Source organism: Carcharodon carcharias, chromosome 18 (genome assembly GCF_017639515.1).
Source record: "Carcharodon carcharias isolate sCarCar2 chromosome 18, sCarCar2.pri, whole genome shotgun sequence".
In the NCBI taxonomy this organism is placed as follows: Eukaryota; Metazoa; Chordata; class Chondrichthyes; order Lamniformes; family Lamnidae; genus Carcharodon; species Carcharodon carcharias.
In genome coordinates this window covers 53,264,620-53,290,065 of record NC_054484.1, presented here as the reverse complement: position 1 = coordinate 53,290,065, position 25,446 = coordinate 53,264,620, and the positions used below count along the sequence as shown (strand labels likewise).

The 25,446-nt window shown below is 40.8% G+C and overlaps 1 protein-coding gene across 1 annotated transcript in view; it reads right to left on the bottom strand.

Moving 5' to 3' along the window:
- dmd (dystrophin) overlaps positions 1 to 25,446 on the bottom strand; it is a 1,748,406-nt gene that overhangs the window by 548,986 nt on the left and 1,173,974 nt on the right. Inside the window, exons 45-46 of the mRNA XM_041212034.1 lie at positions 19,065 to 19,209; positions 14,894 to 15,043 (exon numbers count right to left, since the gene is read on the bottom strand). Of these exons, the coding sequence (XP_041067968.1) occupies positions 14,894 to 15,043; positions 19,065 to 19,209 (295 nt within the window). The remainder of the gene's footprint in view (positions 1 to 14,893; positions 15,044 to 19,064; positions 19,210 to 25,446) is intronic.

The window sequence follows — 25,446 nt, the reverse complement described above, 5'->3', positions numbered from 1 at the left end:
TTGTACTTGATAGGATTAATCTACAATAAAACTGTTGGAAGGTAGTCAAAATTAAGACATCTCCATGAAGTGGAGTACGAAGTGGACGCCAGAGTTAATATGATATTGACAAATGCAGGAAATTTAACTCCAAATTATGTTCGTAGAAACATGCTTTCAAAAATCCCTACATGGACGAGTGTCTGTGGAAATGTCAGATTTACTCATCACTAATACTTGCTGTCAAGGGGTTTACCAATGCTGAAACAGTTTATTTTCCTTCTTGCAAAATAGTTGGACATGAGGAAATCCCTCAGCAGGTGATTAACATGTGAATGGCTCATGCTGGACACTTCTGATTATTAATTGTTGAAAAATTACTATTAGAATCTAAAAGGTCGACAAACCTGGGAAATGAGAAAAAGTAAGTCAGTGTATCTTGCTTACAGAGATAAAAACAAAAAAACTGCGGATGCTGGAAATCCAAAACAAAAACAAAAACAGAATTACCTGGAAAAACTCAGCAGGTCTGGCAGCATCGGCGGAGAAGAAAAGAGTTGACGTTTCGAGTCCTCATGAAGTTCTGTCGAAGGGTCATGAGGACTCGAAACGTTAACTCTTTTCTTCTCCGCTGATGCTGCCAGACCTGCTGAGTTTTTCCAGGTAATTCTGTTTTTGTTTTTATCTTGCTTTCAGCACAGTTTGTGACTAAGTCTGTGAATTGTTCCCTAGTCACTGCTTTGTACCAAAAAAAAATGTTTTTGAAGAAGTACTTTTGAAGGCAGATCGAACATGGACCTGAATCAGGAAAAGATGTAAGTCCTTTATGATTGACTTTGCTGCCAATATTTCAATCAGATCCATTCTTGTGTTATCAGCCTCACTTGGAGATGTATTATTTTCCGTTAAACTGAAATGTACAAAACACCCAAGGCTGCATTCATTATTAGGAATTGAACTAGACAACTTATTGAAAAATAACCAAAATCAAAATCCTATGTGGGTGAGACCCTCAGAATATTTGATGGTACAGGTTCCAAAATTGGTCTGGAGGTGGAGATAAGGCTATGTAGCTCATTGTCAGTGCAAAGAAAAAGGAACAGGGGAAGGGGTTTCAATTTGAAAATCACCATAAGTACTCTAGGCTTTGGTGCAAGATATGGAGTGAAAGAAGGATATCCTGTATCTCTGGGGGGTGGGGGAGGGTGGCAGGATGTTCTTCAGACATAGGTAGCAGTGGGAAGAAGCTACTAAGGAAGTCAATGCCGAAAGTATTGCTTCAGGAACATGGATGGAGTACTGGAAGAAGCTCAGTGATCTAAAAATAGTTGTTAAGGTGAGTGAGTTCGATCTTCAAATACCATTTCGACAGCGCCATTAGCCTCACCCACTGCTCAATTCACTAGACCACCATCACTCGTCGATTAATAATCACCATCAGTTAGAACTTAGTCCTTAGCACTGTTGTAAGCCTCACACTCAACTAACAACCACATCAACCAAACATACCGCAGGACACTCACTGACGCAATTACTTCCTTCTTGCTGAAGGTGATACATAATATGAGACAGCAGGAAATAACTTTCCACCATAAAAGAGACAGTGCTGGCTATCATGGGAAGGGATCTTGGCTGAAGAAGGCACTGAATGGATCAATTATGAAGGTATTCACATACCTACATCTCCTTCTCCCTTCCCACTTCTCCCTTAAATCCCTTTTGGCTCACAAGCTATAGATAGTGAAAGCACACATTTCTTTACTTTCTCTTAGAACCATCTTCTCCCCTCATTACAAACCAACCCTTGTACCTTTTCCAATTCAGATACACAAGAACTGGGACATTCCCAGTCAGTGGGGGAAGAAGATGATGGTCGTGAAGATGAAGAGCCATCGTCAGTCAATTTCTACACTTGTAGCGTTCAGCTTAGAAGGTGACATTGAAACATTTTAGAAACTAGGATACAGGAGAAATCGGCACATGGTGAGACATTGTGCCTAAGCACAGAGGAGTCGGGCAGGAGAATAAAAGACTGCAAGTGTCAGCTCATCGGAAGTTGAGGTGTCACAGGAGTTCTGCTACAAAGGAGTCAGATGAGGACACATCATTGATCCAATGGGTGCACACACCAATGCTTTGTGCACTGGAAAGACTCTCAAAAACCCTATGCAAAAAGGCAAGTGGCTATGGTTCCATGGAACAAGAACCTGCTGTCCTCTCTCAGCATTCGTGCTCCCACCCCACCAAATCCTTGCAGTTGCCTAGGCTGTTACAAGTGATGCAATCTGAACCAGGGCCCCTTTCTTTAATTCATTCCTGGGACATGAGCATCATTGGCAAGGGCGGTATTTGTTGCCCGTTCCTAAATGGCGGTGTTGAGCCACCTTCTTGAACTGCTGCACTCTATCTGATACACCCATAGTGCCATTAGGGGGGAAATCACAGGATTTTGACCCAGAGAAATCAAAGGAATGTTGATATGGTTCCAAGTCAGGAAGGTGTGTGGCTTGGAGGGCAACATGTTGGTGATGGCAAGCTTTGGGAAGTCAGGAAGTGAGTTACTAGCTACTGAAATCGCTATATGTTGATTGTGGGAGATTCCGTGATGGAAAGGCTGTTGAACATCAAGGGGAGATGATTAAAATCTCTCATGCTGGAGATGGTCATTGCCTGGTACTTGTGTGGCACAGATGTTACTTGCCTCTTGTCAGCTTCAGGTTGTCCAGGTCTTGCTACCTATGGACAGAGTCTGCTTCAGTATCTGAAGAGTCATGAATGGTACTGAACAGGGTGCAATCATCAGCGAGCATCCCCTGCTGAGCTTTTTTGGAGGGATGGTTATTGATGAAGCCACTGAAGATGGTTGGGCCCAAGACACTACCCTGATAACCTGCTGCAATGATGTCCTGGGGTGATTGGCTTCCAACAACCACAACCATCTTCCTTTGTCTAAGGTATGACTCCAACCAGTGGAGAGTTTTCCCTCTGTTTCCCACTGGCTTCAATTTTGCTAGGGCTTCTTGATGCAACGCAATCAAATACTGCATGTGACTGGCCATCATTAGGTGTATGCACAAAGCTCTTTACCAAGATGGTGCCCTGCGCATTTCATGTTAGAAGTGTGCATGCTTCTCAGATCCCATTTTGGTGATTTAGATGGCTGCCTTGTACCTACAAAACGGGCACTGTATGGCCCAATTTTGTCCCCCAATTACTAATATGGCACCATTCACAACTTTGTATGATTTCCTATGTTTCACAACCAATGATATACTTTTGAAGTATAATTACCATTATCATAGGGAGAAAAATAGCAGCCAATAGGTGCACATTAAGTCCCACAACCAGCAATCAGATAAATGACCAGAACTGCTTTTTCTCCACTGATGTTGGTTGAGAGATATACGTTCATCATGCCTTTTCCATTTTACAAGATAGGCTGCCCTAGAGCTTTGTCATCTACTGTACAATGATCTGAACATGACATAGGAACATAGGAAATAGAAGCAGGAGTAGGCCACTTGGCCCTTGAGCCTGCTCCGCCCTTCAAACAGATCATGGCTGATCATCTACCTCTGCGCCACTTTTCTTTACTATCCCTGTATCATGATGTCATTAGTATTCTGAAATCTGTCAACTTCTGTCTTGAACATGTTCAATGATTGAGCTTCCACAGCCCTTTGGGATAGAGAATTCCAAAGATTCACCGCCTATTGGATATCAGACAGTTCTTTCCATAGACATGAATGGGCAGAATTTCAGTCATGTCGGGCAGGCTCCGCAGGGGTGGGCAAGGGCGGTCAGGAAGCCAACCGCCACCCACGGTCGGGGCCAGATGGCAATTTCACCCTGGCGGGCCAATTAACGTGAGCAGCTGAGTGCTGTCAATGTGGGAAGGGGGGGGCGGGGTGATGGTGCGAGCTAGGCAAGCACGTCATCACACATGCGCTTGAGTACGCACTTCATAATTTCCCCGAGGTACAGAGCTGACTCAGGGAGATGAAGAGATATGAAAAAAAGTTTTAAAACTAAAACTGTAATGAAACATGTCCCCTCACGAGCAGGGACATGTTATTAATGAAAAATAAAAGTTTTCATTTTATTTTTATTTGCTTTTGGAAACCTCATCCTGCCCATGGATGAGGTTTCTAAAAAAAGTGCAAAAGCCACTTGGCCTTCAACCAGCGAAAAATTTATTTTAGTTAACTTTTTAATAGGCCTTTGAATTGTCAGCGAGTGCACTGCCGACTCCGGCGCTCGCCCACCAACCGAAATATTGCACATGTGCACGATCACGTCGGGACACTCACCCAACGTCATCGCGCATCATTTTATGTTCCGTCAGGTTGGGCACGCGCCCGCCTGCCGAGCTAAAAATTTTACCCAATGTTTCAAAGAAGTGAAAGCATGAACTTTCATGCAGACAGATCCTTTCAAGCCAGCTTATGATGCATTTTTCAGATTGGACAGTTTGGAGTGTGTACATATATCAGAGAAATGACAACCAATGTGTTTGCAAAGGACAACATCTCTATTACTGTGGAAGGGATATATCAGCTGAACAAGACTCAAAGCTTTCACCAAATAGCTAGATTTGCACATGGAACATATATGGATATTGTAGTTCTTCATATCAACTTCACAGCCTTCATCAAAGTAAAGGGTTTTGCACTCGATTAATGTACAGGCTGCATATGACCATCAGAACTTTGTTCCCACATCAGAACCTCTTATTGGGAGGCAGGCATGATGGTCTTGGTAAGTGATGGAGCTCACGTTATTTGAAGCAGAAGGAGCATTGGGGGTATGGAACTGAGGAGAATGGACCATCCTTTCTGTAGCTGTTGGTCCCACTGAAAAACCCTCAAAAAAACCAATGCATACATTGGGATAGACGTATCACCATCTGTTTGCTGTTCCCCAGCTGCCACCCCCACTTGCAAGAAAAGAGTACAATATTGTGTCAGTACAATGTGATTGTGGGCAAAAAGAAAAATAGTTGTATACAGTGTTTCAACCAGTAACTGCCAAAGGCTGAGACAATTCTTGGCATCAGCCTGAACCAAACTTGATATGTCCCATGTGCAAAATTGAGGGTAAAATTCACCTTTATATTGTGCCCACGACCAGCATACTTTGTCCTCACTTTTAACAAGGTACGGAGAAACAGAGTAATCACATTGATTTGATGGGCAATTCTGTACATTTAAGCTGGTTTTCACTAGAAGGTGGCATTCTGCCCCCAAAAGGAAAGCCCTGCTTCAGCTGAACCTCCAACCCTATAGCATCAAAGGGGCCCGTAGTGAACAATAATCAGCTTTTCTTTCACCACAACACCTTTCCCATTTTTGGGGAGCTTCAGCCTCTAGAAGCTATTAGCTTCTTGGATTATGCAGTCCCTGTTATGTATGTTGAATCCTCAGCCTCCTGGGCAAGATTTACCTGTAAATCTGGCATATTCAAAACAGGGGGCAGGCTTTACATCACAAATTTTAGGAAGCCTGTCCGTTCCCTGTATGCCAGTGTGTTAAGCCACCATAACCCAACTTCTGCCTATCTCTCAAAATCAGGCCTTATGAAATTCTCTGAATGCATGGGATTTTATTGGAAAGGCAATAAAGAAATTATGACTGCATATTATGGCAGAAATTCAACAGATTGAAAAAATGTATCTTTGTGCAATATGTCCTCCCACATGTTATTTTCTTGAATACTAGAACTATTACATCTTATTATAATGAACATTGGAAAAACATTTTACCTGTATTTTAATTTTAATAATATTGTTATTGGTAGGGGAGAGAGAGATAGACTGAAACTCCCAATTCCCTTTCCCTTTTGTCCGTAATCAGTGAAATTTTGATCAAGCTGATGCGTATTCTCAAACCTGTCATTAGTATGTGGACAATTTAAAAGTCTCCAGCAGCAGACTTTCATGGATTTAAACAAGGAGCATTATTCATTCACACACTCATCCCAGAAAAGCCTAGCATTATGCCAATCACAGAACAAACAACCAAGAAAAATACAATTAAATACAGTAGTGCACTTCTACAAATATTAAAACCAAATCGAATAATTAGCAGTTCATGTACCTTTAAGAGATCAATGAAGGATGGAGGTTTTTCCCACTCTGGAATTGAAGTTCATTAAGTTCAGATGGCTGGGTTCAAACCCAGATTAACTGCAGGGTTCCTTTGAAGCAAAGACTGTATACCGTGCAGACAGGCCCTGACGGCTGTTGCAACAGGGGGTCACATTTCTTACAGCCGAACTCAGAGCTGTTCAAAACAATTTGAAGGAGGCTTTTAAAACACTCCAATCTTCACAGTCTTGAAAAGGCATGATGACACAGCCTTTATTTGAAAATGGGATGTAGTTGCTGGTGTTCTGCAGACTGCCCAGTCTCTCTCTCAGTTTTTGGATAACAGAATTTCAAAATCAGAGGACAGTTTTGATCACATGACAAATAGACATTGATACACAATGGAAGGTAAATGATGGTCTTTCATAGTGAAGAAATCATTTCAATCACATGGTCAAAAGCCATTGATGTACATAGAAGGCTAGCTAGCAGTCTTCAGCACTTTATTGTGGATATTCAGTCTTGATAGCCCTCCTTTGTTACATGGCATACCAGGAGTCAGAGAGTATGGGAGTTTATTGTCTCTGAATTTTGGTGTAAACCTTGACAATAAGAGGTGTGAAAACCCACAAAAGAGTGATGTTTGGGCATGTCCATTCAAGGGAGACCCGTGCCTATTACAATCCAATTTGTAACTTTCCAGAAAGCTTGCTAGACTGCTGAAGTTGCAAAAGACATGTGATCCCTTGGCAGCCATCATATAGTTCACCAGAGACTATTTTAAAAGGAATACAATTTTCAAAATATATTGTAAATCTTTCATGCTTCAATGGCATGACATTATAAATAAAAATTGTGATTAAATACTATGTAGTAAAGATTACAAAAGTAAGGATGGTTAGCTATAGTTGAGTGAGCCAACGTAGCACATATACGCTGATGTGGCTTCCAAAGATTCTGTAGACTTATGATTCAAAATATGTCAGCCTGAAAAGCAATCCAGCACAACTAGAATTGAAATAAGGATTGTTTCATAACTTTGATGAGCCCGAAAGTATTAGTGTCAGTGAAATTTGAACTAACATTATCGAAACAAGCTGCTTAATATGAACTATGACCTTGCCATGACTTTGGTATGTTGCAGTTCTTATACATCCATCTGTCACACACTCCTCATGAGCAGTCAAACCATGCATCTGTTAAAGGCCTCTCTCAGTGGCTGACATTAAAAAAAACTTTGATTCAATTTAACCTGCATTGTCTTTTTTTCAGCCTCTCTGTTACAAACATGCAAAAATTGGCAGTGAAACCAATCAATGTGTACTTCGAACTACAGTGGATTGGCTTGCTTGGTTACATATATTTAACTCCATTGTTGAATATCTATATTTACAAACAACACTAGATGAGGCCACCATCAGCATTCTGCAACAGTGCTCATCACATGCAGTGTAGGACTCTGAAAGGCTCTGCTGGATGAATGAGGCAGATGGGAATCCTGGCACCCTGCTTACTCTCTAATAATCTGGCTCATCTCCTTCCACTGACAACGGTCCAGGAATAACTTTAAAGTGTGTTAAATTCCTACAGCAAACCTCCAAAGCCTTGGTTCATTGACTTTGAACCTAGTCTATCAATCCATTTACTGCACAATAAAATGTAAGAAGCCGATTACAGAATTGTCATGTCAAGCATGTCCTATAGAACAAGCACTGGAAATACTGGCAAGCACAGTTCCCCAATACCTCTTTTTAGAGTTCAAAAGCAATCTCCAGCCATCCTCCTTAAATATTCTTATTGGCAAGAAGGTTAATGTGCATACTTCCCTCCCAAAAAGGAAATGGAAATTTCAATAAAAATTGTTAACAAACCATGCAAAACTATTAAATTACAATTCAGATCATTCAGAAACCTGTACAAATAATGAAATGGGACAGGCAATTGACATACAAGGAAAAGGCTTAACATCCACCCTGAACAGTTTAAGGTTATTTTGGAAGGACTCAATGTAATTTGACTCGGTGTTCTTTGTATTGTATGCAACAATTATAGGGGTGGTTTTGTACCTCATTGAACTTGATTTTCGGCATGAAATGGGGACAAAAAGATCCAATTTTGCTCGGTGTATCTGACTGTCCAGTGGCGCCCATAAATAAATCTGCTGCCATTTTGGATCAGACGATATTCATGCATCCTTGGCTTTAGGCGCCAAGAATGTGCCAGTGAGGAGTCTATTGCTTGTTTAAGGGCCCTGATCTTAAATTAGTCAAAACTAATTGGAGCTTGCATTGAGCAAGGTCTGACTAGTTTTTCCAGGTCTACAGAAGATGAACATATGGTAGCATGGTGGCTATTTTAGTGATCCAGAGACCTGGACTAATGATCAAGAGACATGTGTTCAAGTCTCTCTGCAGGTGGGAAATTTAATTGAAGTTAATTAAATAAATCCATAGTAAAAAATCTAGTCTCATAGTAACAATGAATACCATCTGGTTCGCTAATGCCCCTTCAGGAAGGAAATCTGCTGTCATTGGCCTACATGTGAATCCAGACCCACGGTGCTGAAGTCAGCTCAAAATTTCTCTCTGAAATGGCCTATCAAGCCATTAAACAGCACCAGACCGTTAAGAAAAACAATAATAGAACTGAATGGAACAATCGACATCAACATAGGCACCAGACACAACGAAGGCACACCCAGCCTAGTCAACCTACCATCTCTTCATCAATAACATCCGGAAACTTGTGCCAAAATTTGAAGAGCAGTCCCGTGGACTAGCCAAACAACAGCCTCACATACTCATAGGATCATATCTTTCAGCCAATGTCCCAAGTCCTCTATCACCATTCCTTTGTATGTCCTATCTCATCAGCAGAACAAACCCAACAAAGGTAGTGGCACAGTGATATGCAGCAGGAAATGAATGGCCCTGGGAGTCCTCAACATAACGCTGGACGTCTTGAAGTCTTATGGCATCAGATTAAATATGGGCAAGGAAACATCCTGCTGATGACTATCCAGTACCCTCCATTAGCTGATGAATCATTGTGTTGAACATCACTCTGAAAAAGTACTGAGGGAAAGGCACATAATGTACTCTGGGTGGAGAACTTTAACGCTCAACACCAAGTTGTTCTATGGCACTACTATTTGTTGTAACATGCCTTTAAGGGGTAGAAGAGAAGTGTGCAATCCAGTTTTAGTTGCACTTCTACCTTTGAGCAAAGCACACACGTACATAGTTCTTCTGCTGATGTCTTCAAGCTTTCTACCTATGTATAAATATTCTCATGGGCCTGGTCTAAATAAATGAACCCACAATGTATTTACATAATCTCCTATGAGCAACTGACGTTTATATCAGTATATCACCACAACGTGGTGCTCAGGGGTGATCATACAGCCTGGCAGCAAGATTAAGTACAATTATGGCATGACGAACAGCCCTAGATCATGCTGCTTGACATGAGATGACTCTTGACATTCTGCTCAGACCACAATGGCGTTGCAGCGTTGGAGTGTGTTGAAATGGCATCATGGTGGCACCACAGCACAGAGATAGGGCTCAAATAAAGAGCTGGTAAGCAGACAGATCCCTCGTGGAGATATTGCCTGTCAGTTCAGTGAGTGGGATAGCGCATTGAGAGGACCAGCGTTGGGTTAGCTCAGTCAGGAAAGGCAAGTGACCAGGATGTGAGCCAGAGCGATAGCGAGGGAGAGTCCAACAAAATAAAAAGTAACAAAAAAAGTCATAAAAATTGGGCCAGAAAAGATTGCGATTATAAAAGGCGGAGCTTCAGAAAAGCATGCGAAAGTGACTATAGCGACACTCATCCCAGGTATTCTTGGAGAAAGAAGGTAAAAGGAATATTGTCAGAATGTCCATATAATTCCCCAGTTTGAATTGGGATGCAGCTGAGCCGCTATCCAAATTCAAAGTTTTGAAACAGCTAACAGATCTATGGTTTCTTGATTCAGGTGTGTCTGAACCAGATAAGCAAGCCATAAAAAATTGCTTAGCAATTGGAATGAAGGCCTACACAGGTTGAACACGTCAGGATTAACAACAGAGCTAAACAATCCCCAAAATATATGGACTACATTGGAAGACCGGTTCAGAATCAAGTTAAACCTCTGTATTCAGCAATTAGAGTTCATGTCATTTCAACAACAGCCTACAGAATCCATTGACCACTTCATCAGTAGATGTAGAAAAAAGGCTATGTTCTATGGTTTTTCAAATGCAGAGTTAGCAGTCAGAATTGTTGACACAAAAACAAAAAATGCTGGAAAAACTCAGCAAGTCTAACAGCATCTGTGGAGTGTTGTCAGACCTGCTGAGTTTTTCCAGCATTTTTTGTTTTTGTTTCAGATTTACAGCATCCACAGTATTTTGCCTTTATCTTAGACAGAATTGTTGTGTTGGTGCTCATCCACACTCATGGAAGCATTCCAGAAAGATCTGTTAGACAAGTTCAAAAAGTATGGCATCGAAGAACTGCTCAAGGATAGGCAAAGCGATATTTGCATGTGAATGAAGCATATAGGACCTAAGTCCCGCCCCCAATGTTGACTCACTTACTAGAACACCCAAACCTAGCAAGACATGTAGAAGGTGTGGCCTTCTGCGTGCACCAAGGGAATGCCCAGCTTTCCAGCAATTCTGCAAGGCATGTGGCAGGAAGGACCATTGGCAGCAGCAGTGCACTAGGCCAAAGGCTGATGTGGCTACAAAGAGCCGTGCACTGATCCAAACAGATTGTACACAGCGGATACCTTCAAGCAAAAGAGCTGGCCATCCAGTAGCCAATGGGAAACATATAGATGAAGTGGCTGACAAACCATAAAATGATGTTGCACAAGAGACGATGTGCGATGAAAACAGGTTTCACACTGCCAATCTCGTGGAAAACGCAGATGCCATCACATGGTCTGAAGTGTATGACAGGATTCAAATTATCTGTCTTAAGGAAGTTGAAACTATTTGCTTATGGCCAAGGTTGACACAGGGGCATGCCGTGACCTCATGCTAGTGACAATCCATGGAATCAGTCAGATCTCAAAAAGCAGGTCAACCTCAGAAACTACTCCTAGCTCCTCAGCTCACAACTTAATATTGAAATACCCAGAATGTTTCTTCAAAATTGGCAGCTACAAGGGAGCTACAACATTACACTTGCAGCCGTCTGTCAATTGATCCACCTCTTAAGTGCAGCATCCACTAACAAGACAAATTGAAGGGTGAACTTGGCAAAATGGAGAAAGATGGAATCATTAGAAGAGTACAAGAGCACACCCATTTGTGCAATTCAATCACGTGTCATAAAGAAAGACAGATCATTGAGAGTGTGCCTCGATCCACGATGTTTAAACGCAGCTTTGAAACGTTGTTCTTGCAAAATACCCACATTAGAAGAGTTGAATTGGATATTTGCTGGTACAAAATTCTTTTTGAAGCTTGCTGCCTAGCATGGTTACTAGTCAGTGTACCTCTGGGAGTATGCATGCTACAAAAAGGCAAACCGATTGCATTTGCTTCAAAATCCCATTTGTAACACAATCCAACTACTCCAAAAACAAGTGGGAAAAATTAGCTTTAGTGTTTGGAATCATGTGTTTTCACACCTATCTATGTGGCAAAAGATTTGTGGTACAGACCGACCACAAACCACTGGCGATGATTTGGCAAAAACCACTTACCAGTGCATCACCAAGATTGCTGCATCTCTTGATAAAGATTCAAGGTCACGATTGTGAGATTAGGTACAAGCCAGATAACTTGATAGTCACATCGGATACACTTAGCAGATTGCCTAACCTAGTGCACTACAAATGCCAGCAGCTACAAGAAATGGCAAAAGGTTCTACACTACAGAAACTGTGGAAAACCATCATCAAAGAATGGTTCCACATGAAATTCCTACCCATCCTTGGTCCAAAATTGCATCCGACCCCTTCCATGTCCATGGCACTGACTTTATCGTCAACTACTTTACCAAGTACCCCATTATTCAACAATTGCACAATACGTCAAGCACACTCTGGGTGCTATTTTCAATTTATTTGGTGCAACTAGAGAGATCATTATAGACAATAGTCCAAAATTTTTGGTAAGCCATTTCAGGATATGTGAAGTAAGTGGAATATTGATCACACTACTTTTACTCCTCATTATCCTTATCTAACTAAACAAATGATTCACATGGTGAAATCCCTAATTTTCAAAAGTAGACAGACCATGCAAGATTTACATATTGTAATGTCACATCTGAGAGTGACAGCTTTAAGTGCAACTATTCCATCACCCGCACAGCTCATGCTGTCAGGCCAATGTGTACCAATTTTCCTACTCTTACCCATTCTACTCGCTCAGAAACTAGAGAACAACTTTTAAAACTGCAAGAGCAGATGATCAATTTGCATGATAAAAATACATGTACAGAACTGCCATGTTTACAGTTGGGACAAAAAATTTGCATCCAGGATCCCACAGAAGGTATGTGGCAACCAGCTGAGTTGACAAGGATTTGTTTGGACCCAAAGTTCTATGAAGTCATTACAAGGAGAAATCAGGTCCATTCCAGCTTCTCAACCACCATGCAATCCTATTGCATTGAGGACATGATCCCAAGTGCAACCAGGAATAACATCTAAGTATGATAATCCCACGGATCACTGTGAGCAACTGAAGAAACCTCAAGACAAGGTTACCATTACAAGGTCTGGGCTACCAGCAGATTACCTCGATGCTTTAGAAACCCATAGATTCATGAATTCTATACATTTGTGTAATGGTAACTAAACATGGACATGCATTGTAAATAGTTGTATTTCTTTGGCAGGGGGAAAAGTATCTTTAAAAATAAAGGGGGATGTTGTAGTGTGCCTTTAAGGGATAGCAGGGATAGAAGGGAAGTTTGTCATGAGATTGAGTCATAGTTTCACTTTTGCCTTTAAGCAGAGCACACATACACACAGCTTTTCTGATGATGTCTTCAAGATTTCCACCTGTGTACAAATGTTCCCATGTGCCTAGTCTAAAAAAAGAAACTCACCATGTGTTTACACAATCCCTTATGAGCTTATATCAGTACAACATCATGAAACTACTGACTGAACTGGCCAAGTCCTGAAGGGCATATCTGCCAGACTGGCCTGTGGTAGGTGGTGAGAGAACTAACATGAGGGAAAGACCTACTTGACCTCATCTTTACCAATCTACCTGTTGCAGACGCACCTGTCCATGATAATATTGGCTAGTGACTACTGCACAGGCTTGTGGAGGCAAAATCATGTCTTCACAGTGAGGGCACTCTCTCTTGTGTTGTGAGGCACCACCACTGTTCTAGTGACTCAAATCAGGTCCAACAGCTCAAATCTGTGCATCCATGAGGTGCTGTAGGTCATTTGCAACAGCAGAATTGTGTTCCAACACAGGCAATAATCTCATGGGCAAGCATTTCCCTCACTCTACCATTATCATTAAGCCAGGGGACCAACCCTGGTTCAATGAGAATCATTTTCTTCATCTATAGAATCAACACTGATGTATCCTTTTAATTCAACTGACAGCTTTTCTAAAAGTGTTCTAATTCAAATCTAATTAATCTTCATTTTTAGCACAAAGAAGAGCTTTCAAATAATAAGTTATCAAATAATTGTCCCCGCCATTTTGCCACCTTTGACCAATTCTATTATCTCGTCCGATCCTTCTATTCTATCCCTCCCCCTTTCATCCCTTCCCCTCCATGAATTCCCTCTCATGACATCCTCATTCCATTCCTCCTAGACTATCTCCCTCTTGCCATTCCCATCCATTTCATCAATCCCATCCCAATCCTCACAGAAGTAATCTCTCCAGCCAGCAGAGCTTTGTCACTGGGCTCCCCTTACCTTCTGCTGTTCATGTTCTCACCAAACCCCAACCCTGCCACCATTATTGCCGCTGCCACCAAACGTTCACAGTTGGATATGCATTAAGCACTCCAGTCCTCCACATATCCCATGTACCTCCGCATTTGTCAGACTCTATCCACCAAATAAACCTACCAATAGACATGCCCCTTAACTGACCAATTAAAACAGTCTAGACAGACAAAAACTTATTATTATAGATTCCGATTATCATCAGATGACATAACTTGTTCTCCACCTTCCTGACCACTAAATTAAGTAATTAATAAATGAGAGAGAAAGTTATTGTCTTAAATTGTCTATATGATTGAAGGAAGATTGAAGTCACTGGTCCTGTGGAGAGAAAGCACAAAAAAAAGGGACAAGTAACAAATGCAATGGATCTTGATGCGAAATTCTGTCTTAATTCATGGAAAGATGAAGTACATTGTCCTCCTGCAAATGAGTTGAGCAACCTCTTTTTTTGGTGAGAAAGATGTGCTATTTTCATCAAAGGTATGAGATACACAGGTAAAATGATGATATAATTCACGCAACATATGTCATTTGTGTCATCTGTTTGGAAAAAGTTAAGACAAAAATTTTCCAAAATCTTCGAACAAAAGCTTCTGGTTGAATTGAATCAATAACCTAGAAACTAAATTCTTGTGGCTATTGCAGAATCGTAAATAGAATGAACTTTGTTTTCTGAAATTAAGCCCATCAGGAACACTAATTCATAACAAAGGCTTCTAGCAAAGGAATAGATTAAACAAAGAGATCTCCAGCGAACAAACTGTATTAGAAAATGTTGAATTTTTAAAAATTCTATTCACTCCTCCTACATTGATAAATTAACTTAGACATTATTATCCCCACCACTTTATTTAAGTTTCCTATTCTCCGAAAGGTGTAACTTTTACGCTTATTCATACCTTGGTCCAACGATTATTAGCCTGCAAGAGCCCAGTTTCCAGATTAAAGCGTTGTTCTGGGACCAGACTGGTGCTTTTGAGTGCCACTCCTCCACTCTCATTTATACGTTTCAATATCCCTTTCCGTGGAGGAAATTCATCCACTCGAAACTGAAAAAAATGAAAGACATGCATTTTCTATATGTGGATTATTATTCCCCAAATTAAATTATGTAATATCCAATATATTTCTAAACTGGCAATATTAGTGTTCAAAGAAAGGTGAGACTGAAGGTTAAAGAGCACTATGGGCTGGATTTTCCTCCAGGAATCCATTGGTTTTCAGCTGGTCCTAAAGCTTTGTCCAGAGGAAAATGGGCCAGGAAGATCTAACATTGATTTCCTGTTGTTAAAACTGACAGCATACATTTTTCTATCCTGTCTCCAACCTGCACAATCTATTGCCCATCTACTATATTTGAATGACCAGGAAAACGAGCTGTGGTTACAGCGGGATTGAAACAGCGGGAAGACATTCTGCTCCAACCCATTTTTGGGGAAATGAAAATGTCACTCTTCCTCAATACACCAGTTAATGTTGCAACCATAGTAAAGTTGTCACTAGAGCAGAACTGACCAGGGTTGAATAACCCTGGAGATTGTGCCCTGGAGTTTTTACTTTATTGGCTTCAGGATCTATGAGAAATTTTAGTGGACGACCTTACTGGAAGTTTTACTGCTGACGATTCACTTTTCTTGATTAAGTAAATGGCTAGATTAAGTTTATGTGGCTTGTTGAAAGGAACCTCTTGAATGGGCTAAGGGGCCTTACCTTGTTCTACATTTTATTGTGTTTTCATACCTGTAACAAACACCTCAATTGGATTGAATCAATATATAACATATGAGTAGTTCAGGAAACAGCAGAAATGTCTAATACTACAAAAATGTAATAGCAAAATCAAAAGCATACTTACAACAAACTGAAGTAGTTACATTTTGATTTTGGAATATTTTGTGCCACATTCAAGACATAAACGATTCTTTGGTGAAGAGATTATTACAAATCTCTTTTTTTAAAAAATGCATGCACAGTAGGCACTGCAGCGTAAATATCTTGGATGTGAGATTTTAGAACCCTGAAGGATATATTTATTATTTCAGACTGGCAATTTACTATCAGTTTGATGATGTGGTGATCTTAGCAAAATTATTTGCATTTAATTAAGCATTAAAAATACATGGAGGAGGGGCACCAGATGTCCATCTGAGGCCTTCTGCAACCGACAGGCAACACATGGACTGCAGTGCATGGAGGATGATGTAAATAATACCATCATTCTACAATATTTCATTTCGTGCTAAAGAAAAACACTTTAAAGAGACTGGCAAACTGCAACAGATTTAACTCATAGGCCTGAATTTTCAGTGAGAAGGAAGGGCTTCATGCCTTAGTCAAAATGGCGATGGAGCCCCGATTCTGGAAATACCACTCCCATATCCAGCGCTGACGATTTTCACCCACAGTGGGGATGGGAGGGTGGGGGGTAGGCAGTGCAGAATGGGGGAAACTTGTACTTTGCAGACCCTGTGAGGCTGCATTCAAACAGATCCATGTTTTGTTACTGGGATTTCCAAAACATGACTTGTGGGCTTTAGACATTTGAGAAAAAGGTCCAAAGCTACCAGGTCAGGTGCCTCTTCAGAAGAAGTCAGGTGACTCCTTGAAATTGTTAAGAGTAGACATGAATGTGCGTAAAAAGTGAAAAAGCTCTGTGGAAATATCAAGCTGCAAAGTAATTTAAATCCCCAGGCTTTTCAAATGTTTTGAAACAAAGCATCCAGCCTGCAGTTGAAAAAAATCAGTGTTTGCTAGTTTATTGTTTGTTGACTTCACATCCGTCTTCAACCAAGAGAATGAGAATGAAGGTATCGAACTCGGGAAGAGAGACTGCGAGGTTCTTGAGCAAATTGATATAGGGAGTGACCAAGTATTAGAGGTGTTGGCAGGCTTAAAAGTGGACAAATCTCCAGGTCCCGATGATTTGTGTCCTAGACTGCTGAGGGAGGCAAAGGAGGAGATCACAGGGGCTCTGACCCAAATTTTTAATTCCTCTCTGGCAATGGGGGAGGTGCCAGAGGACTGGAGAACAGCTAAAGTGGTTCCGCTATTTAAGAAGGGTTGTAGAGATAAGCCAGGGAACTAAGGCCAGTGAGTCTCACGTCAATGGTAGGGAAACTACTGGAGAAAATTCTGAAGGAGAGAAACTATCTCCACTTGGAGAGGCAAGGTTTGATCAAGGATAGTCAGCATGGCATTGCCAGGGGGAGGTCATGCCTAACAAATTTGATTGATTTTTTTGAGGAGGTGACCAGGTGTGTAGATGAGGGTAGTGCAGTTGATGTAGTTTATAGGGATTTCAGCAATGCCTTTGACATGGGAGACTTATAAAGAAGGCAAATGCACATGGGATACAGGGTAATTTGATAAGGTGGATTCAAAATTGGCTTAGTTTTAGGAGACAGAGGGTGATGACAGAAGGATGCTTTAGTGACTGGAAGCCAGTGTACAGTGGCGTACCACAGGGATCTGTGCTGGGTCACCTATTATTTATCATTTATATAAACGACATAGATGACTATGTGGGGGGTAGGATTAGTAAGTTAGTGGATGACACAAAGATTGGCTGGGTGGTTAACAGTAAGGTTGAGTGTCTTAGATGGGATGGTCAAATGGGCAGATAAGTGGCGGATGGAATTTAACCCTGAAAAGTGTGAGGTGATACACTTTGGAAGGAGTAATTTGACAAGCAAGTATTTAATGAATGGCATGACACTAGGAAGTTCTGAGGAACAAAAGGACCTTGGTATGCGTGTCCATAGATCTCTGAAGGCAGAGGGGCATGTCAGTGGGTGGTGAAAAAGGCATAAGGGGCACTTGCCTTCATCAATCGAGGCATAGATTACAAAAGTAGGGAAGTCAAGTTGGAGTTGTATAGAACCTTGGTGAGGCCACAGCTGGAGTGCTGTGTGCAGTTCTGGTCACCATTATAGGAAGGATGTGATTGCACTGGAGGGGGTGCAGATGAGATTCACCAGGATGTTGCCTAGAATGAAACATTTAAGTTATGAAGAGAGGTTGGATAGACTTGGGTTGTTTTCATTGGAGCAGAGAAGAATGAGGGGCGACCTGATCGAGGTGTGCAAGATTATGAGGGGCATGGACAGGGTGGATAGGGAGCAGCTGTTCCCCTCAGTTGAAGGGTCAGTCACAAGGGGGCATAAGATCAAGGTGGGGGGCAGGAAGTTTAGGGGAGATGTGAGGAAAAACTTTTTTACCCAGAGGGTGGTGACGATCTGGAATGCACTGCCTGGGAGGGTGGTAGAGCCGGATTGCCTCACATCCTTTAAAAAGTACCTGGATGAGCACTTAGCACATCATAACATTCAAGGCTAAGGGCCAAGTGCTGGTAAATGGGATTAGGTAGGTAGGTCAGATGTTTCTCGCGTGTCGGTGCAGACTCGATGGGCTGAAGGACCTCTTCTGCACTGAGATTCTGTGATTCTGTGACATAAGGATTAGTGCTGCTTGACTGCTTCCACAAACTATCTCACAATGGGGGCCATTAAGTTCACAGTTTGATTGACAGCTCCAAGTGGTTATAAGTAGATTAGCTATCTTTGATGTGGGGCTTTGCATACAAATATATGTTTTTGTAAGGGATTGAGTATTTGAAGCAAATGTTTACTTTTAATAAGAGATTGAGTACTTGAAGGGATTTAAATGTTATCAGAGATAGTTTTCTTAAATAGAATGAAGTCTGCAATAGACACCTTGAACTTTATCTTATTTCATCTTACCATGGCTCCCGAGGTCTGCACATGATCCAGTAGCTGCATGGGGCAGTGGTCAAATTTGGGTCCTTCTTGAATGGTGTTGTTCAATATCACATTACTGACTACCACCATTCTATAATCCGTTGGACCATTGCAGGGAATTTTGGTGATTTTATAATTTTAACCTAATAATGCATAGTTTTAAAAACTTTGATAGACTTTTATAATGGGTACAGTGCTTTTCAAAAGAATTTTCTAAGTTTGCATTTGTACATATTTATAGTGAACTGATTTTTATGCGAATTACTTGACCTACTGGGGGTATTGCATCATTTTAGCAATACTGGCCTATTACCTTGACTCTCTCCAGCGAATTTCTTAGCTGCTGCTCATTTCCAGGGTCAAGTTCTACTCCCACAAGGCTCTCTGCTTCTTCTAACCAGCAGAAATATTCATTCAGGTCTTCCTGTAATTCTGAAATATTCTTCTCCTCCTCTAACCTGTCATGGGTATAATAATAGAGGTTACTGGCATGAATGGTATTTGGGAATTACAATTGTCTGCAATTTGATTTCCACAGCCAGTCCTTCGGCCTCTATTTGCATTGTTAGAAAATTTACTATATTTTTAATAAAGTCAGACAAGCAACCATCATGGGCCTTTGCTAAACACTAAGGACTAATCATGTGGCAAAAAATATTCATACAACAGTGGTTATTTAAGCTACTGTTGACATAATTTATTACAGTGCTTTCTCACTCTGTCAGGAAGGAGTTGTATCACACTAATATGTACAGCAAACTATATTTTGCTGACTTTGTATTTTGCTTTTCCTGATGTCAGAATTGCCCCAGCATTAATCTGTACTTTGCACCAACACATCATACATCAATATTCTCTCATTACACCTGTGTAATCCACTCACAGGTAAACATTTGGCAGGCATAAAATAGTATAACAAACAAATATTTGGTTGCTAATACGTAAAAAAAAAAGTGCTAATTTTGAGCTTAAATATGAATTAGTGATGGAAATAGAATTCAGCATTTATAAATACATTGACATTTGTTTATCAAACTGTGGCTTAGACTGGTGACTATTGTAGATGATGACTGACATCTCATCAAGTTCCCCGAGTGTATTATCTATTCCTACATGGCAAATCAATCATGATATTTTTATTATGTTCAATTACATTCAAGCTTTAGTAATACTGAACATCCAGTAGAACGTTGACAATAAAGTTGTCTTCATAATTTCTCAGGTAAAAGATTAAATCCAAACACTCTTTGACATTAAATTTGTCAGTCTTAGTTCCTAGCCTGACCCCACTTCCAATAAGATCTCACTCACTTAGCCAAAGCCCATTCAGTCCCTTGGGATGCACAATCGGCACAATTTCCATACTGTATGCACCAATCTTGTCTGGTACTGAGCCTTGCTTTTTCCTCCTCCCATCTTATCCTGGCCTCATGGCCTGGAGTTTGTGTGTTTTTGATGGTGAACACCATTACCTCTCTGAATCTGACGTAACTTCAGGATTTAGCGCAGAAGCAGATTAATGCAGAAATCCTGAAGTTGTGGTCTATCATTCACTGTTCCACTATAGGCTACATTGTGCACCCCTATAATGATTAATTATTAGATTTTTTAAACTAGATTTTTAGCAACTTACATCTTTAAAAGTTGTTCATGATATTTCAGCTTTAACCCCATGCGTATTTCACAAACTCTATCTTGCTCTCTGTAAAAAATTTTAAATGTATGATTGTAGCACCTTTCATTTCCTGTTTGGTGCCTGTGAAAATTCTTTAACGTGAGTGGCTGCTTGGACAACTTTATGATGCTGGGAACAACATGACAATTAATTGTACATCGATTGAATTAAAATTCTCACAGTAAGGATTGCAAGATCTTCAGCACAGTTTTCTTTGAGGTCAGTGGTGAGCACTGTCACTTCACTGCTGACTGCAAATTACGGACCATTGACCACATCTGGCAGGCCTTCAGTATACATGCCAACCTACAGGATTTGGAAGTTCTGGTATGATAGCCAAGTGGTTATGGTAATGGGCTTGTAACCCCAAGATCAAGAGTTCAAATCTCACCATGGCAAATTATGAAACAATGTAATTTCATCTGAATAGGAATAGATGGAAACGTGTTTGTACTCGAAAGAGTTACAGGATTTGGAAGAGGTGACAGCTTCCAAAAATATTGTGGTAATTTAAAAATAAACCAGACAACTCAAAAATAATGCGCAGTTGAAAACCAGCACTGAACAAAGGGCTATGACCAACTTCATGAATTCAAGGCAACTAAAAAAATTACCTTCAATTTGATTACTTTGGACTTAAATATTTTATTATTGTTTTTGGAACCCAATTCAGAATTCCGTTTCTATCCCTGCAAAATCCAATTACTTCACGGATGACACATGAAAAAATTATTTACTATGGGATTGCATTGGAAATGAGCTTTTCATGTGTAAAATTGTAGTTATACCCAATATCATTTGTTTGTATTAAATAGAGAAAAGAAGTGAATAGGTGGATTTTATAGGTAGTGGGGGGAGATGTCACTGCTGATAAGTAGAGGGCTCTGTTTTGAAACCAAATATCAGCAGTCAGCACTCAGCAAAAGCATAAGCTAATTATGAAGTGGCACTTCCTGTGACTTAGGATATATTTATACTGCAGCTATTGTTGGTGTGGGGTAATTTTGCTTTGTACTGATGCTGCTGGTATAATGCAAATACAACCTTAATCTGGATAAAAGTCTGGCCTGAGAGAAAAACAGGGTCAGAATCCCTGTAGGGTCTTATCACTTGATTTACAATGCACAAGTTTACTATTATTGCAGAATCAAACTGCTTTGCACCATTGGCAAACTTGCAGGATAGCGTAAAAGTGCATTTTGTTTGCAGTGGCGTATTTATAAATTCTGGAAGGGCAAAGAGAGCTGTGTTCCATTTTTCGGCTCCCTAAGCATCCTATGGATATGTTTCTGCATCTCATCCCAGTGAAGTTCTCTCCCAAGGTCCATGTCCTTGAAGAAGCTTTGAGCCACCCTCCTAATTGGTCCCTTCCAAATTTAAGTTAATTATTTTTAAGTCTATTTATGAAGCACTGTGGGATATTTCTTACCTCAAAGTAATTATATAAATGCAAGTTGTTGTTGACTTTGAATCTGGCATAGATTGCTGGGATCAAATTCTGCTCTCTGTTAATTGTTGTGGCTCTACATGGAAGGATTCTGCATAGTCTTAAATTACTTTCCAATGAGTGCAGATCCACAGTACAATTTAACAGCAATTTAGCAACTCCTCTGAGGGGGTACATTTACATTACAGCCAGGGTTTTGTGCTTCTGCACTTGCCAGCCCATAACTTTAGTGAACGGAACGTAAATCATGGGCTGCTGGGCATAGGAACAGAAAACACTATCCTACAAGTTTGCCAATGGTGCAAAGCAGATTGATTCTGCAATAATAGTAAACTTGTGCAGTGTAAATCAAGTGATAAGACCCTGCAGGGATTCTCACCCTGTTTTTCTCTCAGGCCAGACTTTTATCCAGATTAAGGTTGCACTTGCATTATACCAGCAGCATCAGTACAAAGCAAAATTACTCCACACCAACAATAGTTGCAGTATAAATATACCCTAAGTCACAATACTAAGGTTGTGCACAGTAAGTGCCACTTCATAGTTAGCTTATGCTTTCGCTGAGTGCTGATTGCTAATATTTGGTTTCAAACAGAGCCCTCTATTTATCAGTGGTGACATCTCCCCCCCAATACCTATATATGCCACCTATAAATGGAGAAAAGTAATACATAAAAATACTTATAAGGTACAACCACCTTATCGGGATCAAATTAAGTAATAAAGCAAGTGAGAGACTTGAGGCCAGATTTTCCTGTCCTGACGAGAGGCAAACCCACGTCAGGTAGGGGGAATAAGAGGTGAGCGGGATGCGATTCCAGGATTCCTGGCCCCATTCTCAACATGGGGTATTTTTAAGGGCTTGAGATAAAGGTGTGGGTCACGAGGCCACACAGAGCAATTGCAAAGCTGGCAGATTCATTGTGGAAGTGGTGATTTCAGGTCCCTTGAAATTTTCCAAAGGAGCCAGGGCAGCTTTTGAAGGCTCACACCAGGTCAGCGGGGTCTGAACAATTGGCGAAGCCCACTCTGGAGTCAGGATTCTTTTGGCAGGCTAATTTAAAAGGTGTTGCTAACTTCACATGCCATAATGTAATGTTGCATGCTAAGTTAAGTATGTTTTTAATGGAGTGATTGATGGTTAAGAAAGGCAAGTGACCATTAAATTGACCAACATTATGAAAGTGGAGAAATCTTCAGGTGCATTAATTTATCCAATGGATAAAGGACTCGTCTGCCTGGAACAGTATTGAAAATCAGATTATACTGTGTCAATTACACCTTATGCTTTGATCTTTTCATTGATTGACAGGTCAGCCATCTGTTCAGCCTTTGAAGTAGTACAACAGATGGCTGAGTTCTTTGACTGATATGTCAGCCATCTGTCCAGTCTTTGAATCATACATCGAAGGCTTTATGTAGTTATCTCTGGAGGCTTTATTATGCAATAGTATGACATTATGAGGTCTTGGCTGAGCTCCAACCCCCAATAATGGATTCATGTCAGCAGGGGTTGTTGATATAGCTGTCAAGGGGACTCTTGAGCTATGTTTAGATTTACAGTTTTATGAACTCTTAGGAATATTTTTTTAAAAATGTCTTTGAAAGTTTTTCTTGTTCATCTTGACACTTTTTTTGAGCACCTGAAATATTTATGAATATTATTAAAAGGCCCATGAGTTCTGTCCATAGCAGCCCTGGGCTAATGGGTAGGGGGGACATATGGTGTGAATATGGCTGCAGTGGGGGAACGTGGGGGTTTGGAGGGAACAGGGAGGTGTATGGAAGGGCAGGGGGAATATGAGTGGGAATTGGGTGGTGAGAGAGGTGGGTTTGGGGGCTGAGGCTTGAGGGCTAGGGTGCCTGACATTTGTGTACAGAACTGGGACGATGTCCCAGAAGGCCTTCTAACCTGCCCACCTCAGCATTCACCTGCCTCCTTTTCTACCTCAGACATGCTTCGGGAGGTGGTGGCCCAACTCTAGCCCATCCCCGCCACCATGTTGTGAAAATAGTGTGGAGAGCACTGCTGAGCAGAAGGCCGGATCGTGATGTTGAAAAATTGCCTGACTTGTGATTCCTGCCTGAAAGGGGAAAATCTGGCCCACGGTTTTCACTGCTTGTTATTGCAAAGACTTTTAATGTAACAAGCTATTTTGATTATTATTAACCTGAGTTATTTTACATTTGCTAAATTAAGACAAGCTTTCCCAGTTACTGAGAACTTTCAAGAGAGCATTAAATTAAATAGTTATTTTGATGGTAAAAGTAAAAACCATATTGATGTTTCTTTTACTGAGCATGGCAAGATCAAGTCTCTCAGAAATACCTCAAAGTCCTTCACAGGTAATGAATTACTTGAAAGTGTAGTCAATGTTCTTGTGCAAACAAAACACAGCAGCAATACTTCACAGATATGAGTATTATTAGTGAAAAATTATAATTTATTTCTTGGTGGTGTGTGATGAAGCAACACAATTGTTAATTTTCACTATGGCATATCAGGACTTGGTTTAACATAGTATCTATAGCCATACAGACTCAAAACATTAACTCTGTCTTTCTCTCCTTGGATGCTATTAGACCTGCTGAGTTTTTCTAGAATTTTCTGTTTTTGTTTCAGATTTCCAGCATCCGCAGTATTCTGCTTTTATCTATAGCCATAGTTAAGTACTGACAATTGAAATTGGGTATTAAAAACCATTATGACATTCATTTTGCTTGTGAGGTTCAAAATGAACCTGTCCCTTGAATTGAAAGAGAGAAAGAAAACTTTCAGTTTGGAGTGCATATGCCACTTATGTGGTAATTTTTGAGTAGTGTGTAAGGTTAGAGGTTCAATTATAAGGATATGGCATTTAATAATACATTCATTGACCTTGACCACTTGAGCGAGGTCATTAAATTTTTTCCTGCGCTGCAACTAGGTCCTGGAGCTAACATTGCTGGCATTGACCATGCTAGTTATCTGGTCCCACTGCTTTTGGAGTCAGGAGAGCCTCCTGGATTTCTGTGGTTAGAGGACCTCTCGCTTTCTGTCCACTTCCTGTATCAAGATCTCCAATGCAGATTCAGAGAACCTTGGAGCATTCTTGGTGCCCTGATGCATTATATTCATTCTTCTTTCTGCTCAGAGACTCCACCTTAGTCACTTCCAGTACTTGCTGCAGCCAGAATGCACCTTCCCTTTAAGAGCTGTAAATTGGTTTTAAGAAGCGCAGATTTTAAGTGGTGCTAGCCTCGTATAAACATGAGCCATTGCTCAGCTGTGCAACCAGTGAACAGCACTGAATTTAATGCTGGGCTCAATGCCAACACTATTATAATGAGCAGGCAGCATGAAATTTCCAAGTGCCCATATCACAATGAGTGTGCACAGGTTAGTCATGCATTGTGATCCCTTGCCCATTTTCGAGCCTTACCCAATATTTCACTCACAGGGTGGAATTTTCCCATGAAACTAAGCGCAGTGGCAGGCGGTTTTGGCAGCTCCCAGCCCACTGTCCGTAATGGCGGCAACTTGTGCCCGATTCTGTGCTTGGAGCCTCGTTAATTATGCAGAGGCACATATTG